Genomic DNA, 26,362 nt, shown 5'->3' with positions numbered 1-26,362 from the left:
CCCCCTCGTAATACAAGGAACCTTGTAAGTCGCTCTGGATAAGCGTGTAGTTTTATCTGAAACCTAGGGCAGGGCCACCCCTAACCCTGAAAATGTAGAGCCACAACTCCAAAATACTGCCATAAATATTCAACTGATAAGTCAGACTGATAAATCATTATGTAAAACACCTTGCGAATGTTTAAAACAGCAGTGTATATATATATATATATATATATATATATATATATGAATCAGCATCAGAAATACTGTATTAATCCCAGTTACAGTTGTTACATTTGCAACCATTCAAACAACAAAGAGAAAAAAAAATATATATATACATATATATCAATTATATGAATATGATAGTGGTAATATCTGTGATAATAAATAAAGGAAATGATTCCACCAGTTGTTGCACACATTATAAATTAAATTATAGTACTATTAGTATTGCACACATGAGCCATAGTGTCACACACTGAGGGAGGAGTTCTAGAGTTTGATGGCCACAGGTAGGAATGACCTCCTGTGGCGCTTTGTGGTGCATTTCGGTGAAACGCTGAATATATATATACTATATATTTATTTTTTAAACTTATTTTTTCTATTTTAGTGAAGGAGCATTAACAGTGTTTGAGGTTCACAGTATGTCCGTTGCATGTACTGACCTCTCACTATCCATAACTATGGCAAGATAAACACAGGCTGACTCTCTACAACACCTTTCAGTCATGTTGCAGAGATCTGTCCTTCCTTTGACCTGTTAAGTGTCAGAAACAGTGAGGGGGGGGGGGGGGGGGGCAGTATCTGCCAGTCTAAAAGGCACAGGAGAAAGAGAGGTTGGGCTTTAGGAAAAGATTAATTATGACTGTTTGGTTCATTGAGCCATACAATAAGTATCATAAGTGGACCCTTACAGTGCCCCCCTTAACCAGCCCACCCTCATGCTCTCACTCTGAATAAGCCAGTGTAAGAGATGCACACTTCTGCAGAAATGAAAGTAAAAACCATCTCTCGGGCTTGCTCTCTCTCTCTCTCTCTCTCTCTCTCTCTCTCTCTCTCTCTCTCTATTCAGTCTTCACTCTGAGAATAAGCCACTCCCTCAGATAGAGTGCAGTTCTGAAGAAACGAAAGTGTCTCTCTCTCTCTCTCTCTCTCTCTCTATTCAGAGTCTTCACTCTGAGAATAAGCCACTCCCTCAGATAGAGTGCAGTTCTGAAGAAACGAAAGTGTCTCTCTCTCTCTCTCTCTCTCTCTCTCTCTCTCTCTATTCAGTCTTCACTCTGAGAATAAGCCACTCCCTCAGACAGTCCAGTTCTGAAGAAACGAAAGTGTCTCTCTCTCTCCTTCTCTTCCTCTCTCTTTCTCATCCATCCACTGTCTCAGAACACAGCAGAATGGCAGAAGCTGCTCTAACAGCTCCAGACTCTTTCAGCTGTCCGATTTGTCTGGACCTACTGAAGGATCCAGTGGCTATCCCCTGTGGACACAGTTTCTGCCTGGGCTGTATTAAGGACTGCTGGGATCAGGATGATCCGAAAGGGGTCTACAGCTGCCCCCAGTGCAGACAAACCTTCACTCCGAGGCCTGTCCTCAACAAGAACAGCCTCATTGCTGAAATGGTGGAAAAACTAAAGATGACGAGGCTCCAAGCTGCTGATGCTGTTCCTTCTCCTGCTGCTGCTCCTCCTGCTGGATCTGGAGGGGTGGAGTGTGATGTCTGCACTGGAGTAAAACACACAGCTGTGAAGTCCTGTCTGGTGTGTCTGGCCTCTTACTGTGAAGCTCACGTTCAGCCTCACTATCAATCTCCTGCGTTTAAGAAGCACAAGCTGGTGGAAGCCTCCATGAACCTGCAGGAGAAGATCTGCTCTCTTCATAATAAACTGCTGGAGATTTTCTGTCGCACTGACCAGCAGGTCATTTGTTATTTGTGTGTGATGGATGAACACTGCGGTCATAAGACAGTCTCAGCTGCAGCAGAAAGAGCTGAGAAACAGGTAAGGTGAACCCCCTTTCTTCAAACCAAGATATTTTGTGGGCTAGGAATGCATTAAAGAGCCCATTGGCTGTGTGTAGAGTGGGGAAAAGTTGGGTACCTGAGCTTTTGGGCTCAGATACGTTTTTAGACCTTAATTAGCTAGATAGGGTGATGGCTTGTTCACAGGCATCGTTAGGAAAAACCAGGTGATGAACGCCTCGCCTCGGCTCCTCTAAGCAGCTGCCTGAACATGGAAACTAGTGTTTCAGCAAGTGGGAAGATTTCCCTGGTAGAAAAAGAACAATGGATTCAGGTAAATGCCAGCAAATCTTGGAAGCTCAGAGTGGTCGCGAGTTTAAATCGGAGCCGGAGCCGGAGCCGGAGTCTGAGGGAGCACAATCGGCTGCGCTCTCTCTGGGTGGATAGATCGCTCTTGGGTGATGGCTTGTTCACAGGCGTTGTTAGGAAAAAACAGGTGATTAACATTTTAAACATTTTAAACATTTCTAAATACTCATGAATACCTTTCTATATAAAAAGAAATAAACTCCTCAAACCTCACCCCAACAATCAGCAGCCTCAGGCTCCTCTAAGCAGCTGCCGAGCACTCTGAGCATTAACAAAACGGACGGCCACAAAGCAGGAGAAGACCATCTGAAGATAGCAGAGTGTTTTCAGGGAGCTGTTTCCTCAGTTCATCATGTCATTAAGAAATTCGGTTCAAATGAACGGTAAAGGTCAAGTTGAGGTCGAGAAGATGTTCAGAAAGAACTGCTCATAGGTTTGCTACAATCCCTCGTTTGACTTCAGGATATATAAATAAAAACAGACATACGTGTTTATTTGTTTGATTGATTGTTTGACTGTTTGTTGGATTGGTTGTTTGATTGAGAGTTTGACTGTTTGATTGTTTGTTTGGTTTTGTTTGATTGGTTGTTTGACTGTTTGATTGTTTGTTTGGTTGATTTACTGTTTGTTTGATTGTTTGGTTTTGTTTGATTGGTTGTTTGACTGTTTGTTTGATTGTTTGTTTATTTGACTGTTTGTTTGACTGTTTGTTTGATTGTTTGTTTGTTTATTTGATTAATTGTTTGACTGTTTGTTTGATTGTTTGACTGTTTGATTGTTTGTTTGATTGATTGTTTGACTGTTTGTTTGATTGTTTGTTTGATTGATTGTTTGACTGTTTGTTTGACTGTTTGTTTGATTGTTTGTTTGATTGATTGTTTGACTGTCTGTTTGTTCAGAATAAGTTAGGCCAAAACCGAGAAACCTGCAAGCAGACAATCGAGGAGAAGGAGGAGAAAGTGCAGGAGCTGAAAGAGGTGATGGAGAACCTCAGGGTGAGTTAACTGCCTGATCTGTTCAGAGTTCACTACCTTGGGTTCAAATCAGGCTAAATCAAGCAAATCAGTCAGAAGTCCAGTGTGGGGTCACTTTCCAACTCCACTGAGCTGAGGCAGTCGGAGAAAGAGCTGAAGCCCCTCCTCTCTTTGTGTCTCCTAACAGCGCTCTGCACAGGCAGCAGTGGAGGACAGTGAGAAGATCTTCACCGACCTGATTCAGTCTATGGAGAGGAGACGCTCTGAGGTGAAGGAGCTGATCAGAGCTCAGGAGAAGGCTGAACTGAGTCAGGTTGAAGAACTCCTGAAGAACCTGGAGCAGGAGATTGCAGATCTGAGGAGGAGAGACTCTGAGCTGGAGCAGCTTTCACACACAGAGGATCCCATCCAGTTCCTCCAGGTAACCTGATTGATTGATCTACAGAATGTGTTTCTCATAACATGCTCTCCAGTCTGTGAAGAGTACTGGAGCTCTAGAAAGCTGAGTCTTCTTTCATCTCTGCAGGACTTCCAGGCTCTTCCTGCCCTTCCTGAAGAGACTGACTTATCCAGCATCAATATGGACCCTGAGTTCTCTGTGGAGTTCCTGAAGAAAATGGTCCTAGAAATGGAACAGCTGAACGGGTTCAGAGAGCTTGAAGTAGTCCAAATGTCTGATGGTAAGACAAATAGCCAATGTTGCCATAAACATGACCAGCTGAACACTCACCTCAGTGGGAGGAGGGTTAATACATGAGGGGATTTATGCTGCTTGTTCTTATTTTGAATAGTTTACACTGTCCAGCCTGCTGACCCAAAGACCAGAGAGGAATTCCTGAGATGTGAGTACTAGGCAGTGCACTCATACGCTAACAATCTACCAATCCCATCACTTAGTAACTGTTCTGTACCTAATAGCAATGTGTTTAGTGTATATATATATATAGAAGACCAGAGTGAGTCTGTTAGCTTGCTGCTCCGTCACAGTAACTCCACTCACTCACTGCCCAGCCTGCAGGTCCTTCTCCAGCTCCTCACACAGACCAACTCATTACACTACACTTTTATATTTTACTCATTTTTAGCTATTTATAGCAACAGCATTCAGCTGTATATATATATATATATATATATATATATATACAGCTGAAGTTGTAGCTAAAAATGAGTAAAATATAAAAGTGTAATATATATATATATATATGTGTGTGTGTGTGTATATATATACAGCTGAATGCTGTTGCTATATATATATATATATATATATATATATATATGCATTTAATATGTAATTTGATAAATATATATATATATATGCATTAATTAATATATCATTTTTTCAAAAAAATATATATAATATATATATAATAAGTGCTGTTTTTTCTTGTAAATCTGGATGCTTTCAATGTTTTTTTCTGTAGTTAATAATAATATATAATAATAATAATAATATACTGGGTTGTTTATTATTATTATTATTATTATTATTATTGGTATTGTTATTATTTACCAAATGCTGCATTTGCTTCTATTATTACAGTCCTTGTCTCTGAATTTGAGAGTTTTGGGTTCATTTAGGCACCTACACAGGAGCATGAATATGTATTAGCTCATTAACATATAAAAATGAATTGGTTGTTAATGAAAACTCAGCAGCTTCACTTTTCCCATAATTTAGTTAACTCTTTTTCCCCCCCAGATTCCTGTGAGCTCACGCTAAATCACTATATGGTAGCCAGAGGTCTTCGCCTGTCTGAGCAGAACAAGAAAGTGGATCTGATTTTACAGCAGCGTTTAGCGATTCCGCAGAACTGGTGCCAGGTACTGTGTTCTGAGCCTCTATCTGGACGCTGCTACTGGGAAGCTGAGATAAGCGGGAACGTTTCGACAGCTGTGTCGTATAAAGACATCAATATGGAGGGCAGAGTCATTACAAAAGAGTTCGGCACTAATGCTCAGTCCTGGAGTCTGGAGTGGGTTAAGTCCAGCTTGTGTTTCAGATATGATAATAGTGAGACTGAGCTCAGTGTCCACTCATGCCCCTCCAGAATAGGAGTGTATGTGGACCACAGTGCAGGACTTCTGTCCTTCTACAGCGTCTCTGACACAATGACCCTCCTCCACAGAGTCAACACCACCTTCACTCAGCCCCTCTATGCTGGATTTGGGATGAAGTCAGTGAGCAGTTCTGTACAAATTTGTGATCTGGAAGAGTTTCTACCAGTCTATGAATTTGGCGATTCATCAGATGACCCGGATGACTGATGATTAAGAAAAAGGCCAAAATAAGTTTTTTTTTTCACCCTTTGTAGATATAGCTGAAAAAATGCACTATCCTTAAGTTTCTGATAACATGAAGACAAGATGACCACCCATTGACCTCTACTGCTGTGCTGATTCAGCTAATTGAGCACATCAGATTTATTCACACAGCACTGCTCCAGATCTCATCAGATCAGATGAAGGTGAACATAAATCCAGTAAAAAGGAGAAACAAAAGCTCGGTACCTCCAGGTTTCTCCTGGACACCCCCCAGGTCCAGCAGCAGCAGCAGCTCACCTGATTTACCCTCATTAAGCCCTGATTTACCACCAAACCAGGTGTTGATCTGAGGAGAACTCTAAATAATACTAGACTCCATGAGAGAGGAGAACTTTGGAGATGTTCTAATGATGAACACAGTGATAGAGAACCTCCACCACCACTTTCTGTAGGAATGTGTATTAATGTGTTTCATTTTAAGTAGAAATAAGGCTGTCCTATAGAGAGACACGTCTGCACAGTCTGAGGCATAATTTCTATTTAGTAAAAACACAAACATTTGAAAGTTATGGCACATTAAATGTTGTTTTGCTTATTTATTTATTTTCATTTGTTTTCAAAAATGCTCTAAATGGTGTAAGATTACTGTAGTTACTGAGTATTTTTACTGTACATCTACGAAAATAGACTTATATTCACTGCAAAATCACCAATAGGTGTCATTAGAAGATGGGTGCCTAAAAAAATACCCTATGATGCGTATGAAATCTTCTGCTCTGATTGGCTGCCTTGTACTGCGCCTCATTCTGAACTGAAACTTCAGTATGAGTGGGTGGGGCTAAACTGCTGTTTGTGTTTTTAGCTGTCATATATAGATTGTATGGACGGGGAGTGACCAGTACATTGTTATATTGTACATTACATTACATACAGTACATTATTCTATATTGTCATAGAATTATTTAATAATTTATCAAACAAATAATAACATAATTATGTGTTTCTGATGAATTCTGCAGTACAGTCATGTTTAATATGCATGCCTGCTTTTTAATGTTCGCTGTATTACTGAGAAGTTGAAACTTCTTGATTTATTATATTTATTAAAGCATCATTTATCAAAAGATTTATCAAACATATATCTACTGCATGAATGTTATAAATTTGTATTTGCACCTAATTATATAGATCTGTAATTACTAATATTGTCGCTTGCACAGAAATGCAGGGGTGGGAAATACTGCAGTAATAAGTGTACTGTACTTCAGCACTGGTCTGGGATCAGCATCACTGTTACCGCTGTAGAATAACTCAGTGATGTTGCCAGGGTTCGATGGATGCCTTGAATATGCACTGTGGGCAATGAGCTCAGGTTCATGATGTCACATAAATAAAGGAAGATTTCTGCTGATGTCACGTGTTTTTCATTCATGTGTACATACACACACACACACACACACACACACACACACACACACACACACACACACACACACACACTCACACAGACCACAGGCATGACAGACTGCTTTATTCTGAGCTGGCTTAAAGATGCAGACTGTGTCAGTATGAATCTTACATACAGTCAAAAACAGAGGAACTGGTTACAGACAGCACATTTAGGAACATCTCCGCTGGAGGACAGTGTAGCAGACACACTGCGTGTGGGACAGTGTAGTGAGGCGATGAGCTCTCGGCCCGAAGCAGTAGATCTGTCCATGCTCCGCCCACAAATCCACTGTCGAGTTTGGACAAGCTTTAAAGAAGCCCATTCAACCTGATGTTCAATCAAACATTAAAACCACTGTTGCTTTAACAGTCTGATGGCACATCTTTCCTTCCCAGACTCCTCTGCATCTCCTACCTTCTTTCTGAAGGCCTTGGAGAGCTCTCTGGATCTGGCCATGATGGTGATCATGGTGATCTTTATACCCTGACCACTAGATGGCAGTGTTGTACTCTGTATTCAGATCCCAGTGTTCTGATTGATTAAAAAGTGAATTTTCTTTCATTCAAATTTTGTTTTTGTTTTTTTATAATATGGCAGCTTTCTTAAAATGTGATTTAAAAATATAAAAATAAATAAATAAATGAATATAATTGGAAAATCGCAATAATTCTTACAGTATTGCAGTATATCAAATTGTAACCCCTGTATAAAGATGCGTAGCTTATCGCCAGTTACAGAGGCAAGAAGAAGAATGTAATTGTGGGCGGAGCATGGATAGATCAATTAGTGATTAAAAAAAAACAAACAACAACACACACACACACACACACACACACAAAACTGTGTCGGATCCCCAAAGGTGCGAAGTGCAGAACTGTGGCAGTGTCCAGACTGAAGAGTGGTCAGTACAGTGGCAGTATCCAGACTGAGCTGTTGTACAGACTGGGTGTTGCGACGTCCCGGAAGCTGCCAGGTTTCTTCTGCGGGCCTCATTTCTTGCTTGTGCGCTCGGACCTTGGCCTCAGTCTGTAGCGTGTCGAGACGTGGCCAGTGCTGGTGAAAGTCCAGCAGGTCAGAGTCCAGTCTACCGCTAGAGTTAAGCCGGAGTCTCGGAGAGAGAGTTGAAGTGTGAATTAAAAAAGTAAGGAGCAGAAGGACTGAGCAGGAGCCATGTCGGATTAGGCGACAGTGCTTTAGGGGTCTCCTCACAGATGCCCTGGGTGTGCCTCTATTTCTGTCCCTTCCCAGAAGCTTCTAGACCAGTTCGTCCAGCAGAGTGCCTATACTCTGGTGCTGTTCGGTGGCTCCAGACAGGGCCTTGTTACACATCGGGCAAACACAGCGCACCTCCAGCCACTTCACCACACACCTGAAAACACACACGGAGAAGGAATATTGAAAGAGGTTCTCCAGCTGGTCCTCAAGGGTCCCTTAGAACTAGTTTGTAGAACACATACAGCAGGGGTTCTCTAACTGGTCCTCAAGGGTTCTCCAGATGGTCCATATTTTCGCTCTATTCTAGTTCCCAATTGTCTGGAGGACCCAGAGGACTGGCTTGCGAACCACTGGCAGACCGTATACAGCAACTGTTCTCCAACTGGTTCTCAAGGGTCCACATTTATAGGGTCCACATTGCTCTATTAAGGTTCTTCTGTCAGGGTTCTACATGGAACCACTGCCTTTACTGAAGAACTCTTGGAAAAACACCTGGGCCAGCCAATCAGCTCACTACCGAGAGCCTTCTTGAGCTGAAGTAGGGGTGGGGTAACACTGAACTGGGTTGGACGTATGGCCTGTTTTACATTCGCTGATCTTTCCAGACCCTTAAAGTGAAGGACAGGAGTGAGGCGTGCCCAACTGACCTCCGGTGGAAGGCGTGTTGGCACGGCAGAACACCCAGTTCATCCTTCACCTTGAAGTCCTCCAGGCACACGGCACACGTCTGCTGTGGAGACACACAAACAGAGCCAAAGATATAGAGACCACACAGAGACACAGGGACAGAGGGACAGAGGGACAGACTTATAAACATGAGATCCCACAAAGGAAAACATGCTTTTTCAGGCTGAGGCACTTTTACTGGCTTGCTGGAGTAAAATTTCCCTTCTCCTGTAAAGCTGCCTACACTGACAGTGACTATAGACTATATTGGCCCTTCAAGAGCTTCAAGCACAGCTTGGCTCGACCCGCCATCCTTTAAGATCCTTGGAAGACGAGCGTCCAGACTTCTTTCTGTCCTGCACCAAAGTGGGTCCAACGCTCGCTGTCCTCAAACCCAGACTGAAGACCCTCCTCTTCTGAGAGTACTTGGGTGAAGAGTAGAGCACTATGGTCACCTTACTGATTTGTGTTTAGTTGTGTCTTTGAATTTTTTAGTCTAGCTGAGGCTCTTCTTTAGTAAACAGTGAAGCTCTGCTGTGAGTCGCTCTGGAGAGGAGCGTCTACTAAATGCTGTAAGTGTAAATGTATACACTTTCACCAGTAGTTTATTAGGAAGCCCTGTACACCTCCTCATTCACACAGTTATCTAATTAGCCTGCTTTATTCTTCATATTCTACTCTGTTCATCGTTCTGTAGATCTAACATCTCTTACAGCGTCGTGTAAAATTGTTGGCACTCACATAAATTCTACATTTATCTGCATCCAGATTCATTTACTGCAAGAAATAGCACATCTAAGCAGGGCAAGCCTTCTGAAATCAAATCTCTAAATATCAGATATTTCTCCTTTTAATATTATTGTAAGAATACTGGTACGCTTACCTCACCTGTTACTGACTTACCTTTAAAGCCAACTCCAGCGCCCGGGGAACAGAGAGGGTAAAGGGCCTTGCTCAAGGTGGCAGCTTGCCAAGCTCGGGAATCGAACCCACAACCCTGTTATCGATACCCAGCGCTCTAACCGCTGAGCCACCACTGCCCCCACTTGTATTGAGTAACTGTATCTACTGAAAGTGTCTTTTTCTGTTTTGTTACTTCTATTATTTATATCGTGTATTTAGTGGTAATTTATCTACATTTTGCATCAGCGGTTAGAGCGTCAGGTTATCAATAACAGGGTTGTGGGTTCGATTCCCGGGCTCGGCAAGCTGCCACTGTTGGGCCCTTGAGCAAGGCCCTTTACCCTCTCTGCTCCCCGGGCGCTGGAGTTGGCTGCCCACCGCTCTGGGTGTGTGTGTACTCACTGCCCCTAGTTCACTAGTGTGTGAGTGTGTGTGTTCACTACCACAGATGGGTTAAATGCGGAGAACACATTTTGCTGTACAGTGACAAATACGTGCACCTTTACCTTTACTTCTTGATGAATTTATGACATTTCTTGATGAAAAAGCTCAATTTTCTGTTATGTCTTGAAATAAGCAAACTTATCTGCTATTTTAAATAGCTAAAAATCACTAAAGTAAGTAAAGAAAATGAACTAATATTAGTGCAATAATCTCAAAATGAGATAATATGAGATATTTAGACCACATTTAAGAAGACTGCACTTGTTAAGATCCATCAATACTGTCAGAACTGCTGTGTAGTTTCTGCATCTTTACCCCATGAAGGTTCAACTTCTTAGTGTCTCCTTTCAGGACGACCTGCAAGACAGAAAACCAAGTATTTTTCAAATGTGAGTAAAGAATAAGAGCCTGTGCCACTTTTACCAGCTTTTAACCTTCAGACTCAACAGTTCAGACGTCCAGATCATTAAGAAATACAACACGGATTCAATCAAACATTAAAAAAAACACAATTTATCCCAGTAATAAAGAGACCTTTGCACTTTGCAATTAACCAGCCATGACATTAGTACCGCCGGCCTTGTATTGAGTGGTTCCCAACAACAGATCTGAGCATTAAAGGCACCTCAAGACCACCGAAGGCGTCCTGCTGTGGTACCTGGCACAAAGAATACCATTAGCAGCAGATTCTTTGAGCCCTGCAAATTGTGAGGTGGGGTCTCCATGCGCATCAGTGAGCCTCAGCCCTGTCGCCGGTTCACTGGTGGTCCTTTTATTTGGAGCACTTTTGGGAGGTACTGACCACTGCATACCTACTACAAGCCCTGCCTGATGTCTGGGAGATGTTCTGACCCAGTTTGGTTCTTGTGAAAGTGGCTGAGATTCTTACCACTTTTGACACCAACAGACTTTCAGATGCCCCTGTAGATGAAGACGCTCAATGTTCTTCACTTCACCTGTCAGTGGTACTAATGTTATGGCTGATCTGTGTATATATTATACTGTTTTTCGCCCCTCTTACCTCTTTATATCCAAACCGCTCACTTTGGGCTTGGTGCCTCAATTTACTGTTAAAAAAAAGAAGGAAAAAAGGGATTAGTCACTAAATATAAAACAGCCAACACACTTAGGACTGGGATTAAGCCTAGTCCTGGACTACCTTGTCCTTTCAATGGGGACTCTTCATTCAGCATACTGTGGAGTCCAGCACTAGGCCTAATTAAAAAGAGGCTAGCACGGGACTTGCCAGCTTGCCCTGTACATTCTCATTCGGCAAGCACCAGCAACATGCAACCTGCAACCACCAGATGTCGCTAGAGCTCCTGGAAAAAAATGTTTCCAAAAGCAGCCAGACTTCAGGATTGTGAGTAAGAAGTGAAGTAAGGCAGTAATCCAGAGTGCTAGAGCCTGACTCACTGACTCAGAGCCATGTTGACACCAGGGCGGAGTGGACTGAAGTGTCGGCCTGATCAGCTCCACTGATGATTCCCTGATGAGATCCATGACGTTACACAGCCAAGCAGAGCTGCCAGTCTGTCCGCTCGCAGCCTAAAAACCTGGAGTGTGTCTGGCATGCTGATTCCCCAATCAAGAGGGTCCCTCATTTGAATATGACTTCATTTACATCGCTCAGAGCTTCTGCAGGCAATCACTTAAAAACGGAGCCAAAATAATAAAACTGCACTTATTACTCGCCGAGATTCAAGGATCAGGACGTTTCTGGAGGCCAATCAGGCGCATTACAGAGTGCCAAACAGTCAAGCACATCCAGAATTAGCTTCAGAATAAAAAATAACTGCTTTTTATATTTAAAAGATATGTATTTTTGATCATATTAAACTGTGCTGTCAATGGTTTAATCTGCAGACTTTAAAATTTAAAATAAAATTTATAATTTTTTTTATTAATAGTTTAATTTCATATGAACGTCCTCCCGTACAGAGCCTAGCCACATATTAGCGGTTTTCTCTACTATTATTAGCGCATTAGCGCATTAGTGACTTTATCTAGCCGCTTAGCTGCAGCAGAGCTGCCCAGGCAGCTACAACAAAACCCTGGGGCGGATTTTTAATTTCTGGGCCTGAGTTTTCCATCGCTACCACAGGAGCTGTAGATGTGAATGCTAATGTCGGGGTCAGCTGTACCGGACATCACCCGGACTTTGTCCTGCCAGCCCCCTCAGCACAAAAGCGGGTAGTGTGTGAGTGAGCCCATGTGTGAACAGAGCAGGTCATTTTCCTAAGAATTCCCAGGAAGGGAAGAACGTGCTGATGACATCATTACGGATTCGGAAGTTGGGAGCATCGTTTCCTGTGGTGACAACGTATCCGAGGCGGCTGCATGCTACGTGTGAGCGGGTAACTCCGGATAACGGACCAAATTCTCTAGACCTTTCCCCGTAGTTCACTGGTCAGAACATGGGTCTGTAGGTCAGAACTATGAGGTCAGCATGTCGAAACGTGTATATTTGTATTTGTAGACCCACGTTAAGCAGTCTGCCCCCCCAACAGGTCTGAAGAAGACTGCTGAAACCTACTTACTGGAAGCTCTCACGACTTAAAGTTCTGGTTTTCTTCCCCAGGCTTTCGACGCTCAGAAACAAGCTGAAGGGAGGGTAGACCTTTTAGATAAAGAACATCTGTCTAAATTGTGAACAACACTCAAGCAGATGGGTGGAAAAGTTGATGTGACTTCATGTGTTCCTGCGCTGGGTGCATAACAATCACTGAGGCTTCAGCCAAGCAGTGCTTTACATGTTTGGGAGAGCGTCTGGAGCTGAGGGCTGAGCTCTCTGGTGAAGTCAGGGGAGCTGGAGCTGGCTCTAGAGGCCTGTGACATTATTCTACATTCTTTTAGAATGAGACGAGAGAGAGAGATCGCGCGAGAGAGAGAGTCGGGGAGAGACCTTTCTCTACTTTACTCAGGAATGTTAAAACTCACAGCTCACGGCTCGAGCGGGACTGGAGCGGCAACAACCAAGACGATGGATCAGCCTTGTCTCAGGGGCTGGGTACACCTGGAATGAGCAGCGGTTTTGGTCATTCCCAGCTCCGACATCCAGCTTCCGAAGTAAACTTAACACAGTATAGATCCTAAAGGGCTAATGGATGGGTAGGCCCCTACACCCCACCCCAAGACGCAGTGTGATCGCCTTGCGATTTTTAGTACAGGTGTAAACGGAAGAGGCTTTCTGTGATCGGATTCTGCCGGAAAAACGTTTACTTATTAGTAATAATTAATAATAATTACTGTGGATCTTTGACATCTCTCTCCCACGTGTAAGTATGTGTGTGTGTGTGTGTGCTCGCGCTGGTGCTTATTTACCAGTAGATGAGAGCAGTACTACAGAATTTGTTCCCCTGCGGTTCAAATAGTCTGCCCCATTTTCTGATAGAGCCGTTACGGGAATGCGAGAACCATCTATTGTTATCAAAGAACCCCCACCGTTCCTCTAGACTGTTCACAGCCTCCCAGAGCAGGACAGTGTTGGTGAGAATCCGTCGTTTACAGGAAGTAAAAGGGAAATGATGGACATGCTGGTATGGCGGATCTGATCTGGTCTCACTGGAGATCTGTTTTAATGAGCAGTGTAAACAGAATCCAGTCAAAGTAGATCCAGATACTATCAGATACAAACCGCACATTAATACCAGATGTAAACAGGCCTTTAGTAACTAGAGCTGACGAGAGTTTTTGTTTGTTTTTTGCTGATGAATGCTTTCGATTTACTGGGCCCTATTTTACCGATCTTTTGGGCGTGTCAGTGTGTCTTTGCTATCGTAACGGCGGGAACTGTACGCCCTGCATAGCTCAAAACACACAAAAGTCATGTACTAAGTCTCTTAATGAATCAGGGGGGTGTTTTTTTGGGCGTAACGTGCAGTAATAAACCAATCAGCTTGTCGCTCGTGATTCCTTTAAGAGCCAGGAGCGGTCTGTCTGACCTTGGCGGTTTCTATTTCAGTGGTGTAAAGCGTAGGGGGTGGGTGTACGAGCGTCAGGCTACACGCGCCTGTGTTGACAATTCGCTGCCAAGATAGCAACGAACGTCTGACTGTTGACGAACGTCTGCCTAGGCTGTTTTTTACAGTCAGTGGAGCTCCTCCTGTGTTTTCCGCTGCCAAGATACACAGCAATACTCCAGAAACTGACCTGAACACCCCTCGTTTGGAGACCACCGCGCCCATCGGCGTGGATATATTCACAAGCAGCCTTGCTATTTAAAGTATGCAGGCGGAAGCAGTGAAAATAGACTGTTGACGGGGTGTAAGCCTGTACATATGCTAATAACTTAAAGTAAGGGGTAATAACTGCTTATTAATCATGGGTTTATTGATGTAGGAATTTAACATCCAGCTTTTTCTATTGATTTTCTAACTATCTAATATCTTTATAGTTTAAAGACGATCGCTAGAATAAACTGAATAATGAGAGCACAGTAAAGCTCAGCTCGCTAACAGCACACAGAGCAGCGCTGAGAGGACAGCAGCACTATCCGGTAAGACTCGGGAATAATTACAGTGTTTGTTACAGTGTTAAACAGCTATGCTATAATATGTGGGTTCTGTGAGACATCGCGAGCCCTCTGCAACAGGAAAATCAGTGTGTTTCACTCTAAGGGTAAAATAACAGGGTGGTAATCAGGCTTGTAAATCTGCATCTGAACATTTCCCCCCAACCAAAGTCAAATTTGTACCAATTCTACGTTAACAACCACTAAAACACTGAAATTAGGCCGCGCTAATGCTGTTCTCCACACATAAACACATGACGTTATGCATCTACGCAGGTGTTTTGAAGTCTATCGAGGTAAAGAACAATAGATAAGGGCTGTGAATAACAGATTAAAATAGCAGATTAAAATAGCCTCCGTTTTGCTCCAGATGCTTCTGTGCTGAGCTGGAAATGACCTAGGTCACTCTTCGCCTACCGACACGAGTGTGGCAACTTCCTGTCCCCCAGCGCCTCATTTCCTGCCCACTGTTGCCTTTCACACCATTGTGTTTTCGGCTCATCAGTAAGCTTTTGTTTAGTGTACTCTTCGTGTGCTACTCGTCTGTATGGATGTGTGTGTGTGTGTGTGTGTGTACGTGTGCAGTTTACCTTATGAAGTAGCAACAGAATATGAGGCTGAGCACGAAGACGAAGATGCCCGTGCCGAAGATGACCATGTAGATGTTGAGGGGCAGGTCCTGGAAGGTTACGGGTGGCATGGTGCAGGTTCTGTTGGAGTAGATCAGGCCCAAACCGCAGAAGCACCCTACAAAGTGAGCAACACAGTGTTAAATTGCCTGTGTTGAAGGCCTGAATGAAAGAAGCACTATAGAAGAAGTATAGCTGTAAGCGGCAATGCACAGGGGCCCAAGCACTCAACAGCACATTTAGGCCCTGGAGATACTGGAGATACTGTTTTAGCTCCCTCTATTAATACACACCCACTTTGCATGCCGTACTTCAGAATTCAACATCAGGGAAGTATACCTGTATAAATATAATTATGTTATACGTATACATAATTATATATATATATACCTGTGCATGTATATGTTTCACAAATAAAGATAAATAAGCCCGAGGAGCAGACAGGGTGAAGGGCCTTGCTCAAGGGCCCAACAGTGGCAGCTTGGCGAGCCCGGCTATGGAAACCCACAACCTTGTCATCAATAGAGCTGGAAGCTCGAACCGCTAAGCCACCACTGCCCAGATGTGAGATACGACATGTTAATGGTCCTTAATTAATCTATATATGAATCCGGGTTACAGCGCCCCCTAAAGGCGGATTTTGGACCAAGCTTTGTCAGAGCATTGTTATCCGTACCATGAATGTCCGTACCAAATTCTCAAAAGTCTTAATAAGGCAACGTTGTATGACTGCTGCCAGCCAGTTCATAAAAGCTCCACCCACACGATTTGATTGGCATACTGCAGCTACACTATGTAAAGAATTTATTTTTTTGATAATTATTTCCCACCAAATAATGAGTTCGGAGTCCAAGAACTCAGAACTCAGCTTCAGTTCAGGTCCGTTGATCGGGTGTAAATCCACAGACTAGTTTGAAAAGCATGACAAGCAGCGCCACCTAGAGGCAGATGCCTGCATACCTCAAAGATTAATAATTAGAGAGTACATGTCCGCTTTCAGTGGTGATTGGCCAGTTCTAAGGGGCCTAGTGCTGCATTCTTTGATGTTGGAATTTCCGGATTTCCTACTCGGAAAGTCAGGAGAGCCAAACCAACCCTGAGATCTATGAATTTGTGCTGCATTAAATGAGTCGTACACACAGTGCTATCCAACTTCTATCTGTGGGTGTGTTTACGTGCTGTTTGGGTTTGTGCAAAATGCTGTGTAATGCTACCAATGCTAACCTGGGACAGTGCTAACCATGCTAACATGGTGACATAAAAAGTGGGACATAATTTGGTTGGATTTGCCACAAAACACCAGTAAAGGACGTCAGTCCCAGTTCCAAACACAACATAGACCCTGGAGGTCTAATCAAATGGGCAAGCCTGCTGTGTCTACCCAGGTCCCAGAGGACAAACAATCCTGAATGGACAATTTTTCTTCGGGATGTCTTCCTGTAGCTGCTGCCCAGGTCATCAGATTCAAAACCCTGACGCTGGCCTACAAAGCCAAGACTGGACCAGCCAGCCCCAACCCCGGTCTGCACAAAGAGCCCTTCCAGCGTCAAGTACGGCTCGGCTCGACTCGCCATCCCTTAAGATCCATGGACGACGAGCGTCCAGACTTTTTTCTGTCCTGCACCGAAGTGGTGGAACGAGCTTTCCCTGGGTGTCCGAACTGCAGAGTCCAACGCTCGCTGACTTCAAACCCAGACTGAAGACCCTCCTCTTCTGAGAGGACTTAGTGGGCAGAGTGTGGAGTGTGTGGAGTGTGTGGGCCTTCATACTGACTGCTGTATTTAGTAGAGACTAAGCTTAGAGGGGTCTTTTGGACTCTAGCCTATAGAAATAGTGGCTGAGGGTGTTTTCTGAGTGAACAGTGAAGCTCTGCTGTGAGTCGCTCTGGAGAAGAGCCTTAAAGCTAAGCTAAGCTAAGCTACGCTAACTGCTGGTCTCCAGGGTCAACAAGCAGGTGTTCTATGAGTCATGGCAGATGAATAATCAGTCCGTCCCGCTGGAGAGCACACGCTGAACTCAGCTCTGCAAGTTTCAGACAATTATCAGTCCAGCTGCAGCTTTTCCACAAGCAGAACAAACAAATAAACAAACAAACAAACAAATAAATAAATAAAAATTTGAGATGAAGGAATATGGTGTCTGAATGCTTCTATGCTTAAGTGCTTAAAATGTTTTACTGAGGCAAAACCGATGCTCATCCATGTACACTATGTGTCCAAATGTTTGTGGACACCCCTTCTAATGAATGCCTTCAGCTACTTTAAGTTGCAGCCATTGCTCACACAGCAAATGCATACGCGCACACACACAGCTTGTTTAGGCCCTGTAGAGAAGTACTGCCAATACATTAGTACCTATTGTATTGCCACCATGTTGCACCATTACGGAACCGGAGATAGCATTTTCCTTCATTTTGGATAAACAAATTGTATATAAATAAATAAATAAATAAATACATAAATACAGTATAATTGTAGTAAATATTAGAAAATAATAGTCTAAAAAATCCAAATCCAAAATCCATGCAGATGTGTGGTCACTTTGTTCCCATTGGGGAAGGAACAGGGTGTGAAGCGACGCTAAGACTCAGTCTGACTGGTGTCTCCGTGTGTGTGTGTGTGTGTGTGTGTGTGTGTGTGTGTGTGTGTCTGTGGCTCTTCCTGGCCTGCAGTGGGACACTGCACTCTTTTGTAACACATCTGTGATCATTTGGCTGTGAGCCAGATCCCACTTCCCTCTCGGCATTTACACTGAGCAACATACACACACACACACACACACACACACACACAAAATTATATTCCGCACACATTCGCATGCCTTCACAATGGCACCCAGGCTTGCTTCACTGGCAGAGACAGCTCTCGGCACTTCAGTGCCACCGTTGAGATCAAGTCTGGACCTCTGACCTGCTTACTTGTAAGTTAAATAATAAGGGAACACACCTGGCCATGGGACAACTGAGTAGGCAAATGTCCAATTACTTTTGTACCCCTAAAAATGGGGGGTTGTGCAGGGAAGAAGTTGTAACTGCTGTACGGTTCCCCCGATTCAGCTGCACACACGAAAATATCGATATACCTATTTCTGCTTCGTACATCACTGCTGCCTCAAATGAGGGCATGGACATGCAGAAGGCCGCCCACTATTTCATCATCAATTGAGGCAGAGCTACAGGCGCAGCAGAATTGCCTTCACAACCAATGCTGGTAAGCTAGCGGGTTGACCAGCTTTTGACGAGCATAGCTGGTCATGCTGGTTGGTTAAGCAGTGTGGTCAAGCTGGTCAACTAGCTTGGTGATGGTAGCTGGTCATGCTGGTCGAGCAGAGTGGTCAGGCTGTTTTTCTCAGCAGGGTAGTCCGGTCTGGAACTGCTAAAGCAAGGTGGATCAGTATAAAATGACTATTGCTAGACAACTACTTCAGTTAAACTAGTTAAAAAGAAAAAAAAAGCCACAACTCTGCCAAAGTGTCCACATATTTATGGACATGGGTGGATACATAAACACACACACACACACACACACACACACGCATAAACATAAAAGAGAGAGTGAATAAGCTAAACATCTAGTCCTGGAGGTGCTTCAAATTCAAAAACCTGCATACACTTTATGGCCAAAAGTATCTAGACAGGGGTATAAGCCCCCACCCCTGAGCCTTGAGCTGTGGAACAGTGTTCTCTGGTGTGATGGACCACCCATCCACTACATTTGGGATGAGTTGGTGTGACAGAACTGATCATCTAACATCAGTACCTGACCTTACTGATGCTCTTGTGTGGCTGAATACAATCAACTCTTCACAGCAATGTTCCAACATCAAGTGTAAGGCCTTCCAGGATGCCCATACACTGTACCATGTAAGTCATCTGGATGCCAAAGCAAACAGGCTGCTTATATTTGACAGTCGAGGAGACACACTTCAGGACACACCTCCAGATGAAGTGGGTTCGTTCGGAGAGGATTTAATACACGGGCAATTTTGCCTTCAATTTGTGTTGCTCGGCCTTAGTCCTCTCTCTCTTTCTCACTCCAAAGCTTTAAAGGCACTCGCGCCAGCAGGAAGCAAAGGTATTGTCACTTAACGTCAATTTCGCACAGAAGGAGCCGCGACTAACTGCACTCCCTGCATGGAGAGTCAATAATGCAGGGAAGCAAACAAACAAACAAACAAACTAACAAACAAAACTGAAAGGGTGTAAAGCCGGCCTCACTCCGGTCTCTCACATGGGTTTGACCACTGCTGCTGACGTCCTCAGATTAAGGTTGTAGGCCTCAGTCTGTTGGCAGCTTCACAACAACAGGCTTATAAATAACAGGGTAAGCATTACTGAATGTGATAGGTATGTTTTTCCAGATGTTTTCAGCGAATCGCAATTCGACAGGATTGATTTTTCCTTCCTGAAGCGCTGAGAACGTCCACCTATTTCCCAGAACACACACAAAACCATTCAGGAATAAAAGTAAAGCCAAAAAGGCTCGGGATTGCAAGAAGGCTCGGGATTGCAAGAAGGCTCGGGACTGCAAGAATTCTCGGGCCCGCAAGAATTCTCGGGGCTCAGGACTGCATGAAGGCTTGGGACTGCAAAAAGGCTCGGGCCCGCAAGAATTCTCGGGCCTGCAAGAAGTCTCGGGGCTCAGGACTGCATGAAGGCTTGGGACTGCAAAAAGGCTCGGGCCCGCAAGAATTCTCGGGCCTGCAAGAAGTCTCGGGGCTCAGGACTGCATGAAGGCTCGGGACTGCAAGAAGCCTCGGGACTGCAAGGCTTTTTTGGTTCAGTCACTGTGACTGTGAAGAATTTTTAACACATACACTACATTGACAAAAGTATTGGGACACCTGCTCATTTATTGTTTCTTCCGAAAAAAAAAAAGTCACTACAGTTCAGGGTAAAAGATAGGCTTTCTGCAAGCTTTTGAAGGAGCATTGCTGTGAGGATTTGATTGCATTCAGCGACAAGATTGTTCGTGAGGCCAGGATGTTGAATGATGATCGCCACCACACCTTATCATCCCCAAATGTATTGGATGGAGAAGCAATCGTCATTCCAGAGAACACTGGAGTTCCACTGCTCCACAGCTTCTCAATGCTGGGGGGGCTTTATACCCCCCAATCTAGCCCACGCCTGGCATTAGGCAGCATGGTGACAATAGGGTCATTTTTTTTTTATCTGCTCCAGGGAGTCCTATTCTATTGGCAGTACTTCTCTACAGGGAGGGACTGGATAAGCAACGTAAAGTCGCTGAATGCCTTCATTAGATGGGGTGCCCACCAAATTTTCCTATGGTATCTTCTATGGTATGGTAGGGGGGCTAAAAGGCCAGGCTGGTGGAGGTGGTGGTCTGTTTTCTTGGCACACTCTGGACTATAAAACCAATCAATCACCACCTGAATCCACAGCCGGTCGTCTTTTCGTGGAGCAGGTTCTCTTTTTGGGCTGGTATTCAGAGTCACGACTGCAGTGTAGTTTTTTTTTATTCATGTTAAGTGTGTGTGTGTGTGTGTGTGGCACACGCCCATGAACAGAGCTCATTCTGCAGGCCCGCTGACCTATATTACCAAGCGCTCCGGCATGTTGCCAAGACAACGTAGTGTGCAGTAGGAAAGATGGGTGCTTCCTGTTCTTCGGATAGTGATCATGTCAACCAGAGCAACCAGAGCACCGGCAGTGGCCAGCGTCACTTGGCCCTGCTGATGTTAGCGGTCTAAATACGTCCGGAGGAAATGAGATGGACAGGACAATTACGTTAAATGCTCTGGACAGTCGGGCAGCACTGGTGCATTCAGGCTGTTTGTGAAGTAGATTCCTACAGTTAGGCCTTCAGCCCGACCAGAGCCCTACTGGCCATCATTTCAGCAGGATTTTGAAGGCCTAGACTGGGCTTAATCAGTGTCCAGTGAGCAGTCCCTGTCTGGCCCCTGATGAGAAGTACTGGCATTGGAGTAGATGAACACGAACCTACTTAGGCACTATGCTGCCTAACCCAGGCGTGGGGGAGAGGGGTCATAAAGCCCCCCCAGCATTGAGCTGTGAAGCAGGGGAACTCTGGAATGATGGCTGGTGCTCCATCCAGTACCTCTGGATGAGGTGGAGTGGTGATCATCATAATCATCATCCAACATCATGATCTAACTAATGTTTCTGTGGCTGATTGCAATCAAATCCTCACAGCAATGCTCCAAAATCTCGTTTCCTGGACAGTAGAGACTAGGGATGCACCGATCTTGTTTTTTTTAGTTCCGATGCTGATACCGATACATAAACTTTGCATATCTGTCGATACCCGATACCAGTCCGATACTAGACTTAAGGCATCAGGACTGACTTAAATTACTACACATAATAAAACAAGATACAAACACAGATATAAATGTACTAAATTACTATTTGTCTTTTATTTATTTGCACACCAACAAATTAAAGCGAAAGGATTGGTTCCATGGATCGGCCTAATTATCCGGCTAATTTTGTTAATATTGGGGTCGATATTCGATTTTAATATCGGATCGGTGCATCCCTAGTACAGACCGTTACTCTAATAAAAACTGGATAACTTTTAAAAAATCCCCCTCTGAAGAAACATGTTGCTAACAGATGCTAACACCGCAGCAGCAATGCTGGGTGAGGCTGGTGGATGGCATGTTAGCGATGCTGATGCTGCGGTATCACTGCTGGGCTGGGCAAGATACTAACGCCACCGTTAGCGATGCTGGATGATGCTAATGAACATACACTTGTTAGCTTTGTAGTCACTCAGTCAGTAAGTGAGTGAGATCGCCTCTTCTAGGCTGGCCTGCTAGTCTTCAATGATCCCTGCTTCCTATTATTTACCTAAAAAAGCTGACATACTCACTAATACTTATTATTACAGGATACAGAATTGACAGAAGTAGTAGTATGGGTCATCTCTAATGGGGGGGGCGGGGGGGGGTTGATGCAAGTAACGTAGACGCTAAACTCTCAAGACCGCTCTGTTCCGGACCTAATGAGTCAGTGCGTTGCTCTGCGGCTCCTCGGTTCCCCCTGCGTTCCTGTTGAAAAAGCAGGGCAAGAATAAAAGCATGCATTTGTGCTCTTTTTTCAGAGCAACCCATGAAATATTCAAGCCCCAGTCGAGCGAAAGTACTGCCTCTCATCAGTACTTTCAAGAGAAATCTAAAATGACCTATAAATACAAGAGGAGAGGCCTGCGGACCCGTCTGACGGTGAGACCTGTCTGAGTTCTGCTCAGGTCGTGGAAATCATACACGCACAATATGACCGAAAGTGGGCCGATGCCGGTTCCTCCGGGGTTTCTTCAGAAATCAAGGGTATTAATGGGGATGTTCAGCTTCTACTCTTCTGGGAAGGCTTTACAGAAGATGCTGGAACATTGCTGTGAGAGGATCTGATGGCGTTCAACCACATGAGGGCATCGGTGAGGTGAGGACCTGCACCCCTCTAGCTCAAGCTTGGCACTAGCGCATGGCGACCTTAGGCTTGCGTGCCGCATCTCATTCTATTGGCAATGCGATGAGTTGGGGAGGTGATCCTCCAAGATCCTGACCTCAGGAACACCCCGGTTGCAATCAAAGCCTTACAGCAAAGTCTGGACAGTAGAGACAGTTATTCCAACCAAGATACTTGATGCTTGAGGAACTTCACGCTCAAACATCTCAATATCAGAAATAGTACAAAAAAGGTTCTTCTGTGGCACTGCTTGAGGAACCTTTGGTAGCAGTGAGTGATGATGATGATGATGAAGAAGAACAGGACCACAACTGCTGAGAAGACCCTACTGGACCACCATGGATTTTTAAAACCAGACAGTGCAGGATCTGCTCTGTCCACCTCATGGTCCACCAGAATATTGGCAATGATATGAGTTGGGGAGGTGATCCTTCAGGATCCTGACCTCAGGAACACCCTGGACGCAATCAAAGCCTCACAGCAATGTCTGGACAGTGGAGACAGTTACTCTAAGAGGATAAAAACCACAACCATCCAGACAGTGCAGGGTCTGTCCACCTCATGGTCCACCAGAGTATTGGCAATGCGATGAGTTGGGGAGTTGATCCTCCAACAATCAGAGCCTCACAGCAATGTCTGGACAGTGGAGATAGTTAGTCCAACAAAGACACTTGATGCTTGAGGAAACTTCATTTGAAGATTCTTCAAGCTCAAACATCTCAATATCAGAAATGAATGAAAGTGATGATGATGATGATGATGATGATGATGAAGAAGAAGAAGAGGACCACAACTGCTGAAAAGACCCTACTGGACCACCATGGATTTTAAAAACAGTGCTCTGTCCATCTCATGGTCCACCAGAATACTGGCAATGCGAGGAGTTCTGGCAGAATCCTGACCTCAGGAACACCCTGGATGCAATCAAAGCCTCACAGCAATGTCTGGACAGTGGAGACTCTAAGAGGATTTTTTTTTAAACCACAACCATCCAGACAGTGCGGGATCTGGATCTCCACCTCAGGGTCCACCAGAGTGCCACGTAAGTGAAGCTCGAGGTTATTTGGGGTTGGTTCATGAACACACACAGTGCGAGAGCAGAGCGAGAGCAGTGAGAGGAGAGAGCAGTGAGAAAGCAGTGTGAGGAGAGAGCAGTGTGAGGAGAGAGCAGTGAGAGAGCAGTGTGAGGAGAGAGCAGTGTGAGAGCAGTGTGAGGAGAGAGCAGTGAGAGAGAGCAGTGTGAGGAGAGAGCAGTGAGAGAGCAGTGTGAGAGAGCAGTGTGAGGAGAGAGCAGAGTGAGAGCAGTGTGAGAGAGCAGTGTGAGGAGAGAGCAGAGTGAGAGCAGTGTGAGGAGAGAGCAGTGAGAGAGCAGAGTGAGAGCAGTGTGAGGAGAGAGCAGAGTGAGAGCAGTGTGAGAGAGCAGTGTGAGGAGAGAGCAGAGTGAGAGCAGTGTGAGAGAGCAGTGTGAGGTGAGAGCAGTGTGTGAGAGCAGTGTGAGGAGAGAGCAGTGAGAGAGCAGAGTGAGAGAGCAGTGTGAGAGAGCAGTGTGAGAGAGCAGTGTGAGGAGAGAGCAGAGCGAGAGCAGAGTGAGAGAGCAGTGTGAGGAGAGAGCAGAGTGAGAGCAGTGTGAGGAGAGAGCAGAGTGAGAGCAGTGTGAGGAGAGAGCAGAGTGAGAGCAGTGTGAGGAAAGAGCAGTGAGAGAGCAGTGTGAGAGAGCAGTGTGAGGAGAGAGCAGAGTGAGGTGAGAGCAGTGTGAGAGCAGTGTGAGGAGAGAGCAGTGAGAGAGCAGAGTGAGAGAGCAGTGTAAGAGAGCAGTGTAAGAGCAGTGAGGAGAGAGCAGTGTGAGAGAGCAGTGTGAGAGAGCAGTGTGAGAGAGCAGTGTGAGGAGAGAGCAGAGCGAGAGCAGAGTGAGAGAGCAGTGTGAGGAGAGAGCAGAGTGAGAGCAGAGTGAGAGAGCAGTGTGAGGAGAGAGCAGAGTGAGAGCAGTGTGAGGAGAGAGCAGTGAGAGAGCAGTGAGAGAGCAGTGTGAGGAGAGAGCAGTGTGAGAGAGCAGTGTGAGAGAGCAGTGTGAGGAGAGAGCAGAGCGAGAGCAGAGTGAGAGAGCAGTGTAAGAGAGCAGTGTAAGAGCAGTGAGGAGAGAGCAGTGTGAGAGAGCAGTGTGAGAGAGCAGTGTGAGGAGAGAGCAGAGCGAGAGCAGAGTGAGAGAGCAGTGTGAGGAGAGAGCAGAGTGAGAGCAGTGTGAGGAGAGAGCAGTGAGAGAGCAGTGTGAGGAGAGAGCAGAGCGAGAGCAGAGTGAGAGAGCAGTGTGAGGAGAGAGCAGAGTGAGAGAGCAGTGTGAGGAGAGAGCAGAGCGAGAGCAGTGTGAGGAGAGAGCAGTGAGAGAGCAGTGTGAGGAGAGAGCAGTGTGAGAGAGCAGTGTGAGAGAGCAGTGTGAAAGAGCAGTGTGAGGAGAGAGCAGAGCGAGAGCAGAGTGAGAGAGCAGTGTGAGGAGAGAGCAGAGTGAGAGAGCAGTGTGAGGAGAGAGCAGAGTGAGAGAGCAGTGTGAGAGAGCAGTGAGAGAGCAGTGTGAGGAGAGAGCAGAGTGAGAGCACCTACGAGGTTCTCACTGAGCTTACCGTTACACCACTGGAAAGGGTGCATCAATCCACTGGTTTGCTTCCCCTGCTGGAAGTGAGCGAGAGACAGAAAGGCAGAAGGAGGAGGAGGAGGTGGAGGAGGTGGAGAAGAAGTAGAGCCCCGTGTGTTTACATCCAGAGGGACGATGCCCTTCGCCTTTCAGCCGAGCTGCCCACCAAGCTGAACCACTGGCAGGAGTCTGGACTCATTCTGGACCCAAACAAACACCAGCAGGAGAGAAAGAAAAGGCATCCAACCCAGACTGCCTCGAAGTTCTGCTCGCAGCCTCCAGCTCCAGCTAAAGGGGAGCACAGACGACCCCCAGCTTCCTCTCCTAACCCTGGTCTTCTGTGTCTGGGGGGGTGGGGGTTCGTCGAGCTCCTGGGGAACACAGTTAATAATCGCTGGCATCCATTGAGTACTGAAGAAGAGCAGAGCAGCAGCGTGTAGTCCCGCCCCCTGCTATGACGAGCGAGCGAACGGGCCAATGAGCGTCGCCGAGCATCACGGAGCGCAGCCAATCGGGTTCGAGAATGAGGACACAAACATCCTCACCCTGCCTTACCTTACTTCTCCAAATCCTGCTGTGATGCTTTATCTGATTAATTAGATTAAAATTAATTTAATTAGAATACTTAATAACACTGTGTGGACAGAAGTATTGGGACACCTGCTCATTCATTGTTTCTTTGGAAATCAAGGGTATTAAAAAAAAAAAAAAGTGTTGGAGTAACTGTCTCTACCGTCCAGGGAAGAAGAAAACTACCAATGCAGAAGGATTGCTGTGATGATTTGATTGCATTCAGTGACAAGAGAGGCAGTGAGGTCAGGCCAGACCCCAAGAAAAGATATTGCGTTGGGCCCCTCATAATAACATTTTTTAGAGCCCCTGTCAGTTACAGGCCCTGAGTAGTGCCACAACC

At 45.2% G+C, this 26,362-nt stretch overlaps 2 protein-coding genes across 3 annotated transcripts; one reads left to right on the top strand and one right to left on the bottom strand.

The window, feature by feature from the left end:
- Nucleotides 1-1,307: 1,307 nt before the first annotated feature.
- Nucleotides 1,308-6,961, top strand: LOC140557735 (tripartite motif-containing protein 16-like). The gene is made up of 6 exons (XM_072682473.1): nt 1,308-1,985; nt 3,214-3,309; nt 3,476-3,709; nt 3,815-3,968; nt 4,080-4,130; nt 4,988-6,961. Exons 1-6 carry the CDS (start codon nt 1,383-1,385, stop codon nt 5,551-5,553), a joined length of 1,704 nt encoding a protein of 567 aa, XP_072538574.1. The 5' UTR covers nt 1,308-1,382; the 3' UTR covers nt 5,554-6,961.
- Nucleotides 6,962-7,068: 107 nt separating this feature from the next.
- On the bottom strand, nt 7,069-25,877 carry rnf122 (ring finger protein 122). 2 transcript variants are annotated; one of them, XM_072682475.1, is made up of 6 exons: nt 25,439-25,877; nt 15,332-15,488; nt 11,250-11,295; nt 10,544-10,585; nt 8,863-8,942; nt 7,069-8,369 (listed from the first exon to the last, which is right to left on the bottom strand). In XM_072682475.1, the coding sequence occupies exons 1-6, from the start codon at nt 25,461-25,463 to the stop codon at nt 8,255-8,257; spliced, it is 465 nt and encodes a 154-aa protein (XP_072538576.1). In that variant the 5' UTR covers nt 25,464-25,877; the 3' UTR covers nt 7,069-8,254. The 2 variants fall into 2 exon arrangements, with proteins under 2 accessions (XP_072538576.1, XP_072538575.1); XM_072682474.1 differs by having other exon boundaries at nt 8,863-8,945; nt 25,439-25,876.
- Nucleotides 25,878-26,362: the final 485 nt, after the last annotated feature.

The sequence above is a fragment of the Salminus brasiliensis genome, chromosome 6, assembly GCF_030463535.1.
Source record: "Salminus brasiliensis chromosome 6, fSalBra1.hap2, whole genome shotgun sequence".
NCBI classification, from domain to species: domain Eukaryota; kingdom Metazoa; phylum Chordata; class Actinopteri; order Characiformes; family Bryconidae; genus Salminus; species Salminus brasiliensis.
The sequence above is the reverse complement of the archived record's forward strand: the minus strand, read 5'-3'. Positions and strand labels throughout refer to the sequence as shown.